We start from the raw sequence: 17,309 nt of genomic DNA, 5'->3' as shown, positions 1-17,309 counted from the left end.
GTTCAGACTTGCATTTGTTGGTCTATTTTTGAATGACAATAAAGTATTTGATTGATTGATATAATTAATCATATTAATTATCTTCATTAATTTTGTACAGTGTGGTAGAAATACAGAAGGATGTGGAATACAGGCTGCCTTTTACAGCAAACAATAAAACAATCAATTTAAATATGTAAGTATAAAACATTATGTAAGATATTTTACTTGGATAGCACAATATTGTACAATAAAGAGAAAACTTAGAACTAATCAGATTTGTAGCTTTAGCTTTCTCTCCCATTTTACCAGCTGCTATTATTTTACAGGTCCATTTTCACAACAGCTTATATATATTGTGCTGGCTTTTCCCACATAATGGGATCTAACATTTCATAAATCCCTATTCCATAAGACTGCAGCCCACACATTTCACAAATCCCTATCGCATAACCCTACAAGGCCTGATCAGAACCCCAACTCCAGCCATTATATGAACACAAACACTCCCCAACAGTTGTAATAGATGGCACCTTTTTGACTGAAAATATATAATGCCTTTGGGGTCATGCCACAGTTCTAAGCCTGTCAGCACAAGCTAGTATTGTGATGATGGATCCACAACGTAAATTGTTATAGACTCATCAAATTATTCTGTTTGCTCACCACTATAATAGCATTCTCTAAAATCCAGGCCATAGTGTTTATGCATATGTTTTCTGTTTGAGTTAGGAGCTCTCTGTGTTTGTGTTTTTGATTCTCATCATGAATGTTTTGTTTTTAAATATTAACACTGCTTGATCAAATTGGTAGTTTAATTGATTGAACATAAATTGTAAAAGCTAGATGCATGGCTGACTACATAAAAATCTACAAGGAAGTAATGGGAGGGGGCTCTTCACAACGGGGGAAAAACAAAAAGATAAACAAACTTATTTTAGGGGGAAAAAAGTGTGAAATTCTAAATACAGAACTAAAAGTTGAAAGACCTCCATATATTTTCAACTTGAGATTGAACCAGTCAGTAAAAAGTCATCATTTGAGCAAAACAAATTGAGATAAACTGATCAAAAACTGCTCAAAGATATCTGTAGGGTTGACAACCTCTACAGTGGCATAGGGTTGGTCGATGTTTCAGGTCAAGATCCTGAATCAGGACTGAAGGTGAAGACGGGAGATAGCCAGTGTATAGAAGCAGGGGCGGAAAACCCAGGGGGGCCAGAGGGGACACGTTTCCCCCCCATGTTTTGAGAGGTGGGGGACATCCCCCCCAAGTTTTTGTAATCCCGATTTTACATCTCCGCTTTTAGCGCTGGATTGAAGCCTCGCGCGTGTGTGTGTGTGTGAGTGTGCGCATGCGCGCGTGGCCGCCAAAAAATTGTGTCCCCCGTCCCCTCCATGTTTTGATAGCGAGTTCCGCTCTTGTATAGAAGTGAGGAGGAGAGGTCGGACAGAGGCCGGTGATAGGTGGAACCGGATAAGAGAAGGTTGATGGGCAAATAGAACCAAGTAGGGGAGGGGATAGGAAAGGAGAACCAAGCGATTTATTTAAAAAAAACTCTTGGGGATAGAGGTATCTGGGTGATGGGCAGATGGAACCAGGTGGTGTGAATTAGTCCTGGTAACGAGGGGCAGGGGAGGATAAAAGAAAAATGTGAACAAAGTGAGAGAACCTGGATGGACTGATGGGAGTGGGTATGAACATTGTGGGTGTGGGTTACCTAAAACAGGGACATTTAGTGTACATTGGGCTGTGGGGTACACACGCTGATTATGAGGCGCTGTTCTAGTTTGCATTTTGCCTCAACGTTGCAGTGGCGAAGATCAAAGACAGACAAGTTGATGTGGAAATGGGAAATTAGAGTTGAACGAACATGCAACTGGGAATTCAGCATACCCGCTGCAGAATGAGTGAAGGTGCTCTACAAAATGGTTGCCTATTCTAAGCTTGATCTTGCCTATGTAGGGGAGACCACATCACAAACATTGAATGTAATAGACTTGTTGGATGTGGTGTTCATGACTTTCTTCCTCATCATCTGGTCTCTAGTTGAAGATGAGGGAGGAGATAGAGGGGAAAGTATTGCAGTTTCTATGGTTGCAAGGGTAAGTGCCAAGGGAGGAAGATTGATGACTGGGAAGAGTTGAGAAGAGAGTGGTCCTTGCAAAAAACAAGGAAGTGGGGAAGGAGGTTGAGGCCAGTAGTGTGTTCCCGTTGAGGCTTGCAAAGTGGCAAAGGATGATAAGCTGGATGCAGAGACTAGTGAGATTAAAGGGGAGGACCAGGGGATCACTACCTCTATTCTGTGGGGAGAGGAGGTGATGAGAGAAGAATGGGATATGGAGGAAGAAGGTTCCTTCAATTGCAACAGAGGAAGCCACTTTCTGGCAGATGGAGGCGGTTTCAGAAGTGCTAGACCTGAAAGCCTCATCTTGAGAACAGATCTAAAGGAGATGGACAAACTGAGAGAAAGGATTTAATTGTTACTGGAGACTGGGTGGGTGGAGATGTAGTGGCTGCACCTGTGGGCATCTACAGATAGGTTTATAGTTGATATAGGTAGATTGTTTGTTTCCTGAGATGGAGACAGTGAAATTCAGAAAAGGAAGCGGAGTGTTAGATATAACCTAGATGAATTTGAGGGCAAGGTGGAAGATGGCGGCAAAGGTAATAAAATTGACAAGTTCTACAAGATTTCGGGAGGCGGTGAGAGATTCTGGGTGGAGTGGTGGAAGTGGGAAAGGAACACAAGGGGTCTGGTTCCAACACTCACCTTTTTCTCAACACTTTCAATCCACTCCCTCCCCCCCCGCATCCATTTACCCAACATCTTTCCTCCTCATTTGATTCTGCCAATCGCCTATCAGCCTTTGTCGCACCCCTTCGCTTCCTCACTGGCAATCATCTCTGTACACCCTCTATCCTAACATAGTGTCTTGACCTAAAACATTGACCATCCCCTTGCCTCCGCAGATGATGCTTGACCCACTGAGTTCGTTCAGTAGTTTGTTTTTGTTCCAAATTCCAGCATCTGCAGTTTCTCGTATCTTCTTATGATAAAATGAGTAGGTAAGCAAATGTGACGTCAGGCAAAGACAAATAGAATGTTTTTCAGACTTTAAAAAAAAATCTGTTTAATTTTTAATTCTGAGAAAGCATCTTGCTAAAACCATTGAGTTCTCTTCACCTCTCACATACTGAATAACCCTGTGTTGCAGAGAGTGTTTAGTTTAGTCAGAAACCTTTTATGATGCTCTATTATAAGCAGAAGGAAGTTACTTCAGGTACTTATTGGTGTTGCAAAAGATTTTTGTGGCTTTTAACAAATCAGTTTGGCTCAATTGTCTGAAAGAATAAACAGCTGTCCGTCAATGCTAATTATATAACAATGCCAAAGTTTGCAGACTGCTAATGTATAATGTATATATTCATTTACTTCTGTCATGTCTTGCATTTGTTTAAATTTCTGAGGTGCTTTAGCAGCACCATGTTTATGTTTTAGCCACACATAAATTTAGAAACAAATGATCTTGGTTTGCTTCTAATATTTTTCTTCCACAAATTAGTTTGCTTCCTCCTCAGTTTCCCCAAGAAAAGCCTGTGGTTTCTGTCTTCCCACCAGTGCGGCATCATTTAGTGGACAAGCAGATGTGTACAATGGTGACAAGCCCAATGATTGCAAATGTACGTAGCAAAGCCTCAATATTTTACATAGCTTATATTTTTGTAAAATATATCTTCGTATTATCATGTATTTTATGTTATATTATAAATTCAGAACCTCTCCCTCAATGTCAGCAAGACGATGGAGCTAGTTATTGATTTCAGGGAGCGTGGTACAGTACATGGCCCAATCGGCATCAATGGTGCGGAAGTGGAAATGGTTGAGAGCTTCAAGTTCCTTGGCATTAATATTACCAATAATCTGTCAAATTGATGCGACAGCCAAGAAAACACACCAATGCCTTTGAGGAGAATGTGGAAATTTGACGCCTCCAATAACTCTCATAAACCTCTACACATGAACCATAGAAAGCACACTGTCGGGTTGCATCACTGCTTGGTTTGAGAACTGCGGTGACCAAGACGTAAAGAAATTGCAGAATTGAATTTGTAGCCAATTTTGTCATCAGACCAGACTCCCCACCATCTACACTAAATGCTGCAACATAATAAAGCAGCCACCATAATCAAAAACTTGGCTCATAAAGGTCCATCTTTCTTATCCCTGATTCCGTTAGACAAAAGATACAGAGGTTTGAAAATGCGCAGCACCAGACACTGGAACAGCTTCTTCCCCTCTGTAGTCAGGCTTCTGAATGGTCCTTCCATAAGCTAGGATACTCTCCGATTCATCTCTTACCCCATTGCGGACATTAGACCTTGTCTATGGAACTATTGAGCCTGAATGTTGAGATCTATATTCTGCACTCTGTATCTTCTTTGCTCCCCCTATTATACTTGAGTTTGACTTGATTGTATTTATGTATAGTGTTATCTGCTGTGAATGGATAGCACACAAAACAAAGCTTTTCACTGTACTTCGATGCACATGACAATTATTAACCTAAACCTAAACATCCACACTAATTTAGCCATTGCAGAAATTGGAAGCAAGCTGGAAGTTTTAACCTCCCACTCCACCACTGAATTCACTGTTGTGAGAGGAGACAGCTGCACTTTTACATCCGTCCATTAAATTTACTTCAGGTATACACAAAATGCTGGAGTAACTCAGCGGGTGAGGCAGCATCTCTGGAGAGAAGGAATTGACAACGTTTCTGGTCGAGACCCTTCTTCAGACTGAAGAAGGGTCTCGACCCGAAACGTCGCACAGAGATGCTGCCTCCCCTGCTGAGTTACTCCAGCATTTTGTGTCTACCTTCGATTTAAACCAGCATCTGCATCTCTTTTACAAATTTACTTCAGGAATGGTTGCATACATTTGAATGCAGTTGATGATCCAGTGGGAAAAGACAAATATTTCAATTTTATTATTTCAATGTTTTTTATTATGTGTTAATATCTTAAGCTACTTTTGATTTCAAAATAAGAATTAATTATTTAAATGTACTTGAATAGTTTCTAAATGTCTACATTAGAGTGGTATTAAAATAGTTTTAAGCCTGACAACATTGGGCCTAATCTGCCTCACAAGTTGCATCTTGGGCTTGAGGGTGAGCTCATTCAATCTTTAAATCCAAGTTGGTATGCATCCTTGGGAGTAAATCAATGGTACACACAAGTTCCAATGAGACACAGATCAATAGAAAATAAAAAATGTCGGCCTTTTTGTAGGAGAGCCGGGTGGCAGCAGCCGTTAAGGTGGCTGGCCAGCAGGTGGCGACAAAGTGAGTGGGGGGGGGGGGAAAGGATTTTATTTTAAAATGTGTACATTAAAATGTCTAAATGTAATGAGGAGTGGGTGAGTGAATGTAAAAGTAAAATGGCTAGCGAAATGGAAAAAACCTCTTGAGTTTTTGCGTGTGGTTTTGGCGGACCAAGGAATCAAAGGCCAACACACACACACACACACCAACACACACACAACACACACACACACACACACACACACACACACACACACACACACACACACACACACCCACACACACACAGTTTGAAAAGTATATAGATACTAGACCAAGTGGAGGAGAGCCGAGTGGCAGCAGGGAAATTCGCTAGCGAAATGTGAAAAATGTCGGCATATTTGGAGGTGAGCCGGGCGCCAGCAGCCGAAATGGTGGCTGGCCAGCAGGAGGCGAGAAAATGAATGAGTTGGGGGGGAGTGGGGGAGAAAGGATTTTATTAAAAATGTGTACAGAAAAATGTCTAAATGTAATGAGGAGTGGATTAGTGAATGTAAAAGTGAAATCACTAACGAAATGGAAAAAAACTCATAGTTTTTGCGTGTGGTTTTGGCGGACCAAGGAATCAAAGGGCTAAAATCTAATCTGAAAATCTAACCTGATTTACACCCACACACAAACAAACACACACACACACACACACACACACACACACCCACACACAGTTTTAAAAGTATATAGATGATATGATAAATATCTTCCTGTGGTTTGTTGCACTTATGTGTAAACAAAAATAAAAGAACTCTTCAAACAGTGAAGCCCTACATTCTAATCGGCACATATTAAACCATATCCTATCCAGTGTAACTCCACTTTTTAAAAAGGGAGGGAGTGAGAAAACGAGGAATTACAGACCAGTTATCTAACGTCGGTAGTGGGGAAACTGCTAGAATCAGTTATTAAAGATGGGATAGCAGCACATTTGGAAAGTGGTGAAATCATTGGACAAAGTCAGCATGGATTTATGAAAGGTAAATAATGCCTGATGAATCTTATAGAATTTTTCGAAGATGTAACTAGTAGAGTGGATAAGGGAGAACCAGTGGATGTGTTATATCTGGACTCTCAGAAGGCATTCGACAAGGTCCCACATAAGAGATTAGTATACAAACTTAAAGCATACGGTATTGGGGGTTCAGTATTGATGTGGTTAGAGAACTGGTTGGCAGACAGGAAGCAAAGAGTAGGAGTGAACGGGTCCTTTTCACAATGGCAGGCAGTGACTAGTGGGGTACCGCAAGGCTCAGTTCTGGGACCCCAGCTATTTACGATATATATTAATGATTTGGACGAGGGAATTGAATGCAACATCTCCAAGTTTGCGGATGACACGAAGCTGGGGGGGCAGTGTTAGCTGTGAAGAGGATGCTAGGAGGCTGCAAGGTGACTTGGATAGGCTGGGTGAGTGGGAAAATGCATGGCAGATGCAGTATAATGTGGATAAATGTGAGGTTTTCCACTTTGGTGGCAAAAACAGGAAAGTAGATTATTATCTGAATGGTGGCCGATTAGGAAAGGGGGAGATGCAACGAGACCTGGGTGTCATGATACACCAGTCATTAAAAGTAGGCATGCAGGTGCAGCAGGCAGTGAAGAAGGCGAATGGTATGTTAGCATTCATAGCAAAAGGATTTGAGTATAGGAGCAGGGAGGTTCTACTGCAGTTGTACAGGGTCTTAGTGAGACCACACCTGGAGTATTGCGTACAGTTTTGGTCTCCTAATCTGAGGAAAGACATTCTTGCCATAGAGGGAGTACAGAGAAGGTTCACCAGACTGATTCCTGGGATGTCAGGACTTTCATATGAAGAAAGACTGGATAGACTCAGTTTGTACTCGCTAGAATTTAGAAGATTGAGGGGGGATCTTATAGATACTTACAAAATTCTTAAGGGGTTGGACAGACTTGATGCAGGAAGATTGTTCCCGATGTTGGGGACGTCCAGAACAAGGGGTCACAGACCCCACAGGATAAGGGGGAAATCTTTTAGGACCGAGATGAGGAAAACCTTTTTCACACAGAGAGTGGTGAATCTCTGGAATTCTCTGCCGCAGAAGGTATTTGAGGCCAGTTCATTGGCTATATTGAAGAAGGAGTTAGATGTGGCCCTTGTGGCTAAAGGGATCAGGGGGTATGGAGAGAAGGCAGGAACAGGATACTGAGTTGGATGATCAGCCATGATCATATTGAATGGCGGTGCAGGCTCGACGCGCCGAATGGCCTACTCCTGCACCTATTTTCTATGTTTCTATGTTTATATTAAATAATGTCCATTGTTGCTTTGCTGTGTATTAATCCTCCTTTTGTTCCTGAAATTATCAAGGCTTCCAGAACAGTACCATGATCTTGCCTAAAGCTGTTTATGTCATTGTGTATAATCACACAACCTATTCATAAAAATATTCATTTATAATAATTCATATCTTTTTTTTCTAATATTGAAGTTCACAATGCATTCAGACCTTGGAAAAATTATTCAGACAATCCTTGATGAATTTCGGAAGAATCCTCCTGTGTTAGCTTCCACTTCATCATCCTTTCCATAGTAAGTATAATAATTACAAGTACAGTATTCCATTAGCTGCAAGGGGTGTTAAAACAGTCCAACCCAAGAACAGCACTGGATCAGAGTATAGAAGGAATGGGTGACGTTTCGGCTCCAGAAAGTCTGTGGATTTCAAAATGTTTTTCAAGGCCTTGAAAGTCCTTGGATTTCTCGTGAAAAATGATAAAAGTATTAATTCATATAGAGTAATGTGGATTTTTTTCATTATTTATAATGTGCATTTTTATTAAAAGTCAGGAAACATGATGTGCTTGCTAACAATGCTCCTCCCCTGTAGGAGGGAGGGGGGGAGCACTAGGAGTTAGCATAGTCAGACCATGTGCTGTCTGAATCGTGGAGGGTGTGTGTGTGTGGGCCTAGTACTGCGCCTGGACCTCTGGTGAGGTGAGCGTCGGCTCTGGCCCGCTGGTGGCCGGTGGAGAGGTGTGGGTTGGTGGAGTCGCTAGTGGAGGCCCGTGGGGGGCTGGAGTAGAGATACGGTGAACGACAGCGGCTGTGGCCCCGCCCGGGGAGTCGGCAGCCGCGGGCTGCAGTTTCGGTGGTTGCGTTTGGCCGGGAAGGAGGTGAGGGTTGGAGAGGCGGTGGATGTTGTTGCTGCTCCTCGTGGTGGCCATCTCGGCCTCGTGGTGGTCGGACAGGCGGCGCCGCGGTGAAGCTGGCAGCGGCGAGCGGTCGAGTCAAGGAATGTCGGTGGAGGAACCGGTCTGGAGTGGGTGAGTGTGTGTGTGAGTGAGTGAGTGGGTGGGTGTGAGTGAGTGGGTGTGGGTGAGTTATGGGGGTGTATGGGGGTGTGGGTGTGGGAGTATAAATTAAGGGTGAACAAGCAAGGAAATGGTCATTTGGTAATAATTATCAAAACATTATCAAAAATTTCCTGTGTAAAGGATACGTCTCTCTAATTAGAGTAAACAAGCAAGGACCAGGTATGTTACAAGTAGATGTAGGAGTAATATAAAATATTTTCAATATGACTTGAGTGTAACCAAGCAAGGAGTTGGTGTCATTTTAAGAGACCCACAGCCAGCAGCAGGTATAATTATCACAATTTGTTTGTGTAAATTAAGAAATGACAAACAAGAAAAATCTTATTTTAAGGTACAATTAAAAAAATTACAGTATTATTTTGTACAGAATTAAATCATCCAATACCAAGCAATTTATATACAAGGTACACAAAAAAGCTAGAGAAACTCAGCGGGTGCAGCAGCATCTATGGAGCGAAGGAAATAGGCAACGTTTCGGGCCGAAACCCTTCTTCAGACTGATCGGGGGGGGAGGACAAGAAAGGAAAAAGGAGGAGCCCGAAGGCTGGGGGATGGGAGGTTGTGCACCTGAGGTACACAAAAAACAGCAGGGGGACTATGAGCGAGGGGACGTTTCGGGCCGAGACAAGAAAGGAAAAAGGAGGAGCCCGAAGGCTGGGGGCTGGGAGGAGACAGCAGGGGGACTGAGGAAGGGGAGGAGACAGCAAGGACTAACAAAATTGGGAGAATTCAATGTTCATGCCCCCAGGATGCAGACTCCCCAAGAGGAATATGAGGTGCTGTTCCTCCAATTTCCAGTGTTGTTCGCTGTGGCCATGGAGGAGACCCAGGACAGAGAGGTCGGAGACGGAGTGGGAGGGGGAGTTGAAGTGCTGAGCCACCGGGAAGTCAGCTTGGTTATTGCGGACCGAGCGGAGGTGTTCGGCGAAACGATCGCCCAACCTCCGCTTGGTCTCACCGATATAGATCTGCTGACATCTAGAGCAGCGGATGCAATAGATGAGGTTGGAGGAGATGCAGGTAAACCTCTGTCGCACCTGGAACGACTGCTTGGGTTCTTGAACGGAGTCGAAGTGGGAGGTAAAGGGACAAGTGTTGCATCTCTTGCGGTTGCAAGGGAAAGTGCCCGGGGAGGGGGTGGTACGAGAGGGAAGGGAAGAATTGACAAGGGAGTTACGGAGGGAGCGGTCTTTGCGGAAGGCAGATATGGGGGGAGATGGGAAGATGTGGCGAGTGGTGGGGTCACGTTGGAAGTGGTGAAACTGACGGAGGATTACATGTTGTATGTGACGGCTGGTGGGGTGAAAGGTGAGGACTTGGGGGACTCTGCCCTTGTTGTGAGTGGGGGGGATGGGGAGAGAGAGCAGTGTTACGGGGTATGGAAGAGACCCTGGTGTGAGCCTCATCTATGGTACCCCCGTTCCCTGAATAATGAGGACATTTCAGATGCCCTGGTGTGGAACGCCTCATCTGTGGAGCAGATGCGGCGTAGACGGAGGAATTGGGAGTAGGGGATGGAGTCCATACAGGAAGTAGGGTGGGAAGAAGTGTAGTCCAGATAGCCATGGGAGTCAGTGGGTTTATCGTGGATGTCGGTCAGAAGTCTATCACCTGCAATGGAGATATTGAGGTAAAGGAATGGTAGGGAAGTGTCGGAAATGGTCCAGGTGTATTTGAGTGCCGGATGGAAGTTAGTGGTGAAGTGGATGAAGTCAGTTAGTTGTGTGCGGGTGCTGGAGGTGGCACCAAAGCAGTCGTCGATGTAGCGGAGGTAGAGGTCGGGGATGGGGGCCCTGGTATGTATTGAACAAGGATTGCTCGACGTAACCGACAAATAGGCAGGCATAGCTGGGGCCCATGCGTGTGCACATAGCTGCGCCTTGTATTTGGAGGAAATGGGAGGAGTCGAACGTGGTTATTGAGGGTAAGGACCAGCTCCGCTAGGCGGAGGAGAGGGTCAGTGGCTGGGTATAGGTTGCTTCTCCGGTCGAGGAAGAACCGAAGGGCTTAGAGACCATCCTGGTGGGGGATGGAGGTGCAGAGTGACTGGACGTCCATGGTGAAGATGAGGGGGTGAGGGCCTAGAGAATGGAATGCGCCGAGACGACGGACAGTGTCTGAGGTATCTTGAACATAGGAACCGCTGCACCCGCTGAGTTTCTCCAGCTTTTTTGTGTACCTTCGATTTTCCAGCATCTGCAGTTCCTTCTTAAACAATTTATATACAAGTCTGATAAATCATCATTGTTTGCTGGATTTTGGTCCTTGAAAATGGGATTTTTGAAAAGTCCTTGAATTTATAGTTGTTCCAAGTGTACAAACCCTGTCTGAAGAAGGGTCTAGACCTGAAACCTCGCCCATTCCTTCTCTCCAGAGATGCTGCCTGTCCCACTGAGTTACTCCAGCATTTTGTGTCTATTTTCGTTTTAAAACAGCATCTGCAGTTCCTTCCTACACGTTTGATCACAGTACACATGTTCATCCTTAGCATTTTGTCAAAAACTGCAAAACTCATTATTTACCTCATAACTTATGGGACCCGTTGTACAGAATTTGGCTGCAATATTTGTCATTATAATGGCATGACCACACTTTGGAACTCAATGGTTGCAAATTGCTTTGGGACATATCTTAAAGGTGGGGAATCTGTTATGTAAATACAAGTTCATGTTTTTTCTAATGATAAACATTTTGCTTTTACACAATTATGCAAACTTATAAACTATTTTCATTTTGAACAATAAGTTACTCGGTAGCTAATCAAATAATAGGGCTGTGTGCTGAGCCCCCTCCTGTACTCCCTCTTCACCTATGACTGCACACCTGTACATGGTACTAACACCATCATCAAGTATGCAGATGATACAACGGTGATTGGCCTCATCAGCAACAACGATGTGTCAGCCTACAGGGAGGAGGTCCAGCACTTAGCAGCATGGTGCGCTGACAACAACCTGGCCCTTAACTCCAAGAAGACCAAGGTGCTCATTGTAGACTTCAGGAAGTCCAGGGGTGGCACGCACACCCCCATCCACATCAACGGGACGTGTTTCCAGCTTCAGGCTCCTGGGTGTTAACATCTCCGATGACCTCTCTTGGACCCACAATACCTCAACTCTGATCAAGAAGGCTCACCAGCGTCTCTTCTTCCTGAGGAGACTGAAGAAGGTCCACCTGTCTCCTCAGATCCTGGTGAACTTCTACCGCTGCACCATCGAGAGCATCCTTACCAACTGTATCACAGTATGGTATGGCAACTGCTCTGTCTCCGTCCGGAAGGCCTTGCAGAGGGTGGTGAAAATTGCCCAACGCATCACCAGTTCCTCGCTCCCCTCCATTGAGTCTGTCCAAAGCAAGCGTTGGCTGCGGAGGGCGCTCAACATCGCCAAGGACTGCTCTCACCCCAACCATGGACTGTTTACCCTCCTACCATCCGGGAGGCGCTACAGGTCTCTCCGTTGCCGGTCCAGCAGGTCCAGGAATAGCTTCTTCCCGGCGGCTGTCACTCTACTCAACAACGTACCTCGGTGACTGCCAATCACCCCCCCTCCTGGACACTCCTCCCACAGGAAAAACACTATGTCTGTATATATGCTAATGTAAATATTTATTCAAATCATATGCTATGTCGCTTTTCCAGGGAGATGCTAAATGCATTTTGTTGTCTCTGTACTGTACACTGACAATGACAATTAAAGTTGAATCTGAATCTAATCTATTTGCATTTTACTAGAATAGTGTTATTTGCACAACATAAGTGCACATACATAACTAGGTATAAATTTTATCTCTTTTTCAAAGTAGCTGTAATTATACATCATGCCAGTTTATTTGTGACTTCTGTCAGTTCCCCTTTTGTTGTTTGAAGATTTTTAATAATTAGCCTAATTCTAACTCCAATGTTATGGGTGAAATATTTTAAAATACATTTGTCACATGTTTTGTACTTGGGTCCTGCAGAGGAATGCACATAGTAGTACAACACTTATAGCCCTGTCCCACGGTACGAGTTCATTCCACGAGCTCTCCCGAGTTTAAAAAAAATCAAACTCGTGGTAAGCACGGAGAATGAACATAGCGGGTACGTCGGAGTTCGGGGCCGCCTCTTTGCGCTAACGGCAGGTACTCGGGAAGACTCGCTAACGGCAGGTAAGCACGGGAAGACTCGTGAAGATTTTTCAACATGATGAAAAATGTCCACGAGAGCCCCGAGTACCGACGAGTGGCCATTGCCGTAAATCTCCGAGTTCGAATGAGGGCAAACTCGGGAGAACTCTTGGAATGAACTTGTACCGTGGGACAGGGGTTTTACTTGTTTCTCTGAAACCTCAAGAATTTAGAGATAGCCGGGTGCCTTTGGTTTCTTTTAAGTGAAATTTGAAATTTATTAATGTGTACACAAATAACAGAGATATAATTTTTCTATTACCACGGTTACAATTAAAGGAAAGATCTTTAGCAAATTTGGAACACTAAAGCAAGCGCTATTATCTCAAAATTCTTTTGAAATGTTTGTTTCATTATACATAGTTTTATAAATCTATTTATAAATCTCAAGATTAACAAAGATTTCATGTTTCTAATTTAATTCCTTTAGCAGAAAAAAAAGCCTTTTCTGCAAATATTTAAGAATGAAGTGCCATTATTGTGTCAGCTACCATTTATTAAGAAATGTTACTGCTTCAGCGTTTTGATTTATGTCTAGAAGCACATCTGTGAAAATATCACAGGCACTTAGATCGTTACAAGCTAAACTTAATTTGCATGTCTCAGTTTTACTACACTATCCTCATTTATCCTTATTTTTTAGTTAGAATTGGAAGTAAATGTCAAATTTAACATTGTGTTTATTTGTCCTTTTATTTGTTGTAACCTTTATAAATTTATCTTAGCTGTTTCAGTAGCCCTGCTGGAATGGCACCTTACCCTCCCCAAGGATTTCCATTTATTAACCCCTATCCTACTCAGGAGTCGACTGTGCCTTGTATTGTGGATTCAGGCCCTGGGTTTAATATTCTCAGACCTGCTGCTCCTGCATATGGACTGATTACAGATTTGCCATTACCAGTTCCCACAATTGACTCATCAGAACAGGTAAGCTTGAAAGCCAGCACAATATTTACAACATAAGACATATATTTTTATGATTGTTTTGTTTCAAGTTCAGTGGAAAATAGATCATTAGTATTTCTTTTTGTACTAAGGATAAAGCTACAGCCAATCCATTTTAAAATGTCCATACTTCTCTGCTAAATCTGAAAATGTATTATGAGTAAAAAGTGTGATCCGGTGCGACAGATAAAACTCGGTCATTTCAAATCGGATCCAACCCGATCACATTTCCTGGAATCCAAGAAGTTTTTGGTCAACAAGATATGCCTTGTTGATATGAATCCAGAGCAGTCCATTATAGGTGGCAGCAACTAGGTTTGGAGTATTGGGGCAGCAAGGCCTGGCTGTTTTTAATCCAGTAAAAACAGAGGGGAAAGTAACATTTTAAACTTCAAGTGCATTCTACAGTTTTTAAGAATAAATTATTTTCTTTTTGTTCTCCCCGTTGAATTATTGGACCTACCCTTTAAGAAAATGAATACATTTTTAAGAAAGATTTGACGAAAAGATTTTAATCCATCTGCAGTGAAATAAATTGCTTTGTTATTATTATTTAAATTGTCAAAACATGCTGTTTACAGTTACGATGTGAAAACTGTTTTGTTTCAAATATTTTTTTGTATCTATTTCAGTTAGGTTTGAATGGGCATAGTTATAAGATGCCAGATCTGCCTGACCACTTTTCAGAGCTCCTTGAACTTAGGTACAGTAAATATATTTTAAATTGTTAAAGATTAATAGAGCTATACAGCATGGAAACAGACCCATGGGCTAAGTTGTTGATGCCAACCAAGTTGCCTATCTATACTGATCCCATTTGCCCATATCCATCAAAACCTTTCGTAGCCATGTATCTTTCAAAATGATGTTTAAACTTTTAGTAATTGTACCTGCCTTTACCACCTCCACTGGCAGATTGTTCCATATACCCTCCATTCTCTGTGCTCCCGGATGCCTTTAAATCCTCCCCATCTCACCTAAACCAATGTCCTCTAGATTCTCACTGCAAACCCTGGAAAAAAAGACCGTGACTATGTACTCTGTCTATGTCCCTCATAATTTTATATACCTCAATAAGATCACCCCTCAGACTCCTTCACTCCAGAGAAAGGAGTCCCAATCTGTCCGATCTCATGTCATGATCTTCTGATAAAGCTTCACACGAGGTATTATTTGAACATTGACTCTATCAAAAAGCTATAATAATATCAATACTCCGTAAGATAGCTGGTGCTGTCCTTCAGACTATAGATGGAGTTCTCTGAAAATGTTTCCCACACAGAATTTTTAAAAATTCATTAATATAGGTTAGCATTAACAAATTGTAATTTCAATCTTGATGGCACAAATGGCTCCAGCAATAACTGCTTTAGCAGTACAATTTCATCGCATTTGCTGTCAATTTCCATTTGGCTCTCATGCTAACATGGTCTATCACTGACTCCTCTTCCGTTTCTCAACCTCAATCTGTATCTCTGGATAGATGAGTGACTACTGTCCATTACAACCTCACAGACTCTGATGGCTAGATTAATCATACCTCCTCCCACTCTGATTTTTGTAAGGAATCCGTGACATTTGCCCAGTTTATCTGGCTTGGACATATAACCATATAACAATTACAGCACAGAAACAGGCCATCTCGGCCCTACAAGTCCGTGCCGAACAACTTTTTTCCCTTAGTCCCATCTGCCTGCACTCGTACCATAACCTTCCATTCCCTTCTCATCCATATGCCTATCCAATTTATTTTCTCTGTTCTGATGGCAAACCCTTTTCCAGTCATTTTGAAATCTCTACATTTTACCTTGATGATGATGATATTATTGTTAATTGTACCGAGTGAAATTTTTTGTTTTTGCATACAAAGTCCACAAAAGAGTTGCCACAAAGGCACTGACAAAGTTACAAAAAGTGCTCATCCCTTCTTCGTTCTTCTTTCCCCACCCCATGTCGTGTCCCCCCTTTGTTCTTGGCTGCGCTCCCACACCGGGTCCCCCTTTGTTCTTGGTACACCCCCCCCCCCTCACATGGTCCCCCCTTTGTACTCGGCAGCGTGGCACATCCACCTTGGCCCAACTCCAACCTCACGGCTCTGACCTTAATGGTGGTTTCCACTCCAAAGCAATTAATAGGGCTCCTGCACATTTGCCCTCAGAAACAAGGAAAGGGTTCCTCTCATCCTCCTCATCCATTCTATCAGCCAGTCGGAGCTATTCATGCTTAGGTTAGTTACTGTTGGCACGGGAGAGAGAATACAGTTCTTACCAAATGAGAGAGAGAGAACGGAAAGTTACAGCTTGCATGAGAATAAGGAATACCTCGTATGTATCATCTGTTTGTTTGTACAACTACTTCAATAAAGAATCAATTAAACTGGAAAGAACGACTGGAGGATCTGGTTTTTTTTTATTGTCTGTGTACGTTCACTCCTACCTGGACTAACTGCGCTCCCGGCACCTCGCTCCACCAGGCTTTCCTTGTCCCACCCCCGGACACCTCCCTCCTCCAATCACCGCTCTCTATCTCCCTATCCCGGGAAACGGCAATGGGAGAGTGGGCTGGAAAAGGCCAGGGCGCGGCTGCAGGGCCGGGGCCTTGTCGGAGTCAATAAGCCTTTTAAAGCAAGTAGAGGGAGTGTGTGTGAGCCCTGGTGAGCAGAGGGGGGAGTCTTTGTGAGTGAGTAAAGGTGAGGGGACGTCCCTGTGAGTGAGCAGTGAGGGGGTCCCTGTGAGTGTGAGCAAAGGTAAGGGGGGGAGGGAGATCCCTGTGAGTGTGAGTGGGGAAGCCTGGGTAAACAGGCAAGATAAACGGTGCCATTGCAAGGTACAATTATCAAAAAAAATCTGCATAAAGGGGGCGCTGCCCCTTTTTACCCGCGCCAGGGACGTTGCCCCTTGGAATCCTACCAGGGGGCAATGCCACCTGGACCCCATCTCTCTTCCCCTTTTTTCAGGTTTTTTTCTTTCTCATGCCTGAGTAATGGCAACGGAAAGCTGGATTTTAACCATATAACCATATAACAATTACAGTACGGAAACAGGCCATCTCGGCCCTACAAGTCCGTGCCGAACAATTATTTTCCCTTAGTCCCACCTGCCTGCACTCATACCATAACCCTCCATTCCCTTCTCATCCATATGCCTATCCAATTTATTTTTAAATGATACCAACCAACCTGCCTCCACCACTTCCACTGGAAGCTTATTTCACACCGCTACCACTCTCTGAGTAAAGAAGTTCCCGCTCATGTTACCCTTAAACTTCTGTCCCTTAATTCTGAAGTCATGTCCTCTTGTTTGAATCTTCCCTATTCTCAAAGGGAAAAGCTTGTCCACACCAACTCTGTCTATCCCTCTCATCATTTCAAAGACCTCTATCAAGTCCCCCCTTAACCTTCTGCGCTCCAGAGAATAAAGACCTAACTTATTCAACCTTTCTCTGTAACTTAGTTGTTGAAACCCAGGCAACATTCTGGTAAATCTCCTCTGTACTCTCTCTATTTTGTTGACATCCTT

At 43.4% G+C, this 17,309-nt stretch overlaps 1 protein-coding gene across 2 annotated transcripts in view; it reads left to right on the top strand.

Annotated features, from left to right (window-relative positions):
- Nucleotides 1–17,309, top strand: part of vps37a (VPS37A subunit of ESCRT-I) — a 42,053-nt gene that overhangs the window by 10,490 nt on the left and 14,254 nt on the right. For both annotated transcript variants that reach the window (XM_055635468.1, XM_055635457.1), the window contains exons 2-6: nt 101–175; nt 3,547–3,664; nt 7,794–7,894; nt 13,572–13,773; nt 14,424–14,494. In XM_055635468.1, coding sequence (XP_055491443.1) covers nt 101–175; nt 3,547–3,664; nt 7,794–7,894; nt 13,572–13,773; nt 14,424–14,494 — 567 coding nt within the window. The remainder of the gene's footprint in view (nt 1–100; nt 176–3,546; nt 3,665–7,793; nt 7,895–13,571; nt 13,774–14,423; nt 14,495–17,309) is intronic.

Source organism: Leucoraja erinacea, chromosome 1 (genome assembly GCF_028641065.1).
Source record: "Leucoraja erinacea ecotype New England chromosome 1, Leri_hhj_1, whole genome shotgun sequence".
Lineage (NCBI taxonomy): Eukaryota > Metazoa > Chordata > Chondrichthyes > Rajiformes > Rajidae > Leucoraja > Leucoraja erinaceus.
This window is presented reverse-complemented; position numbering and strand designations above follow the sequence as displayed.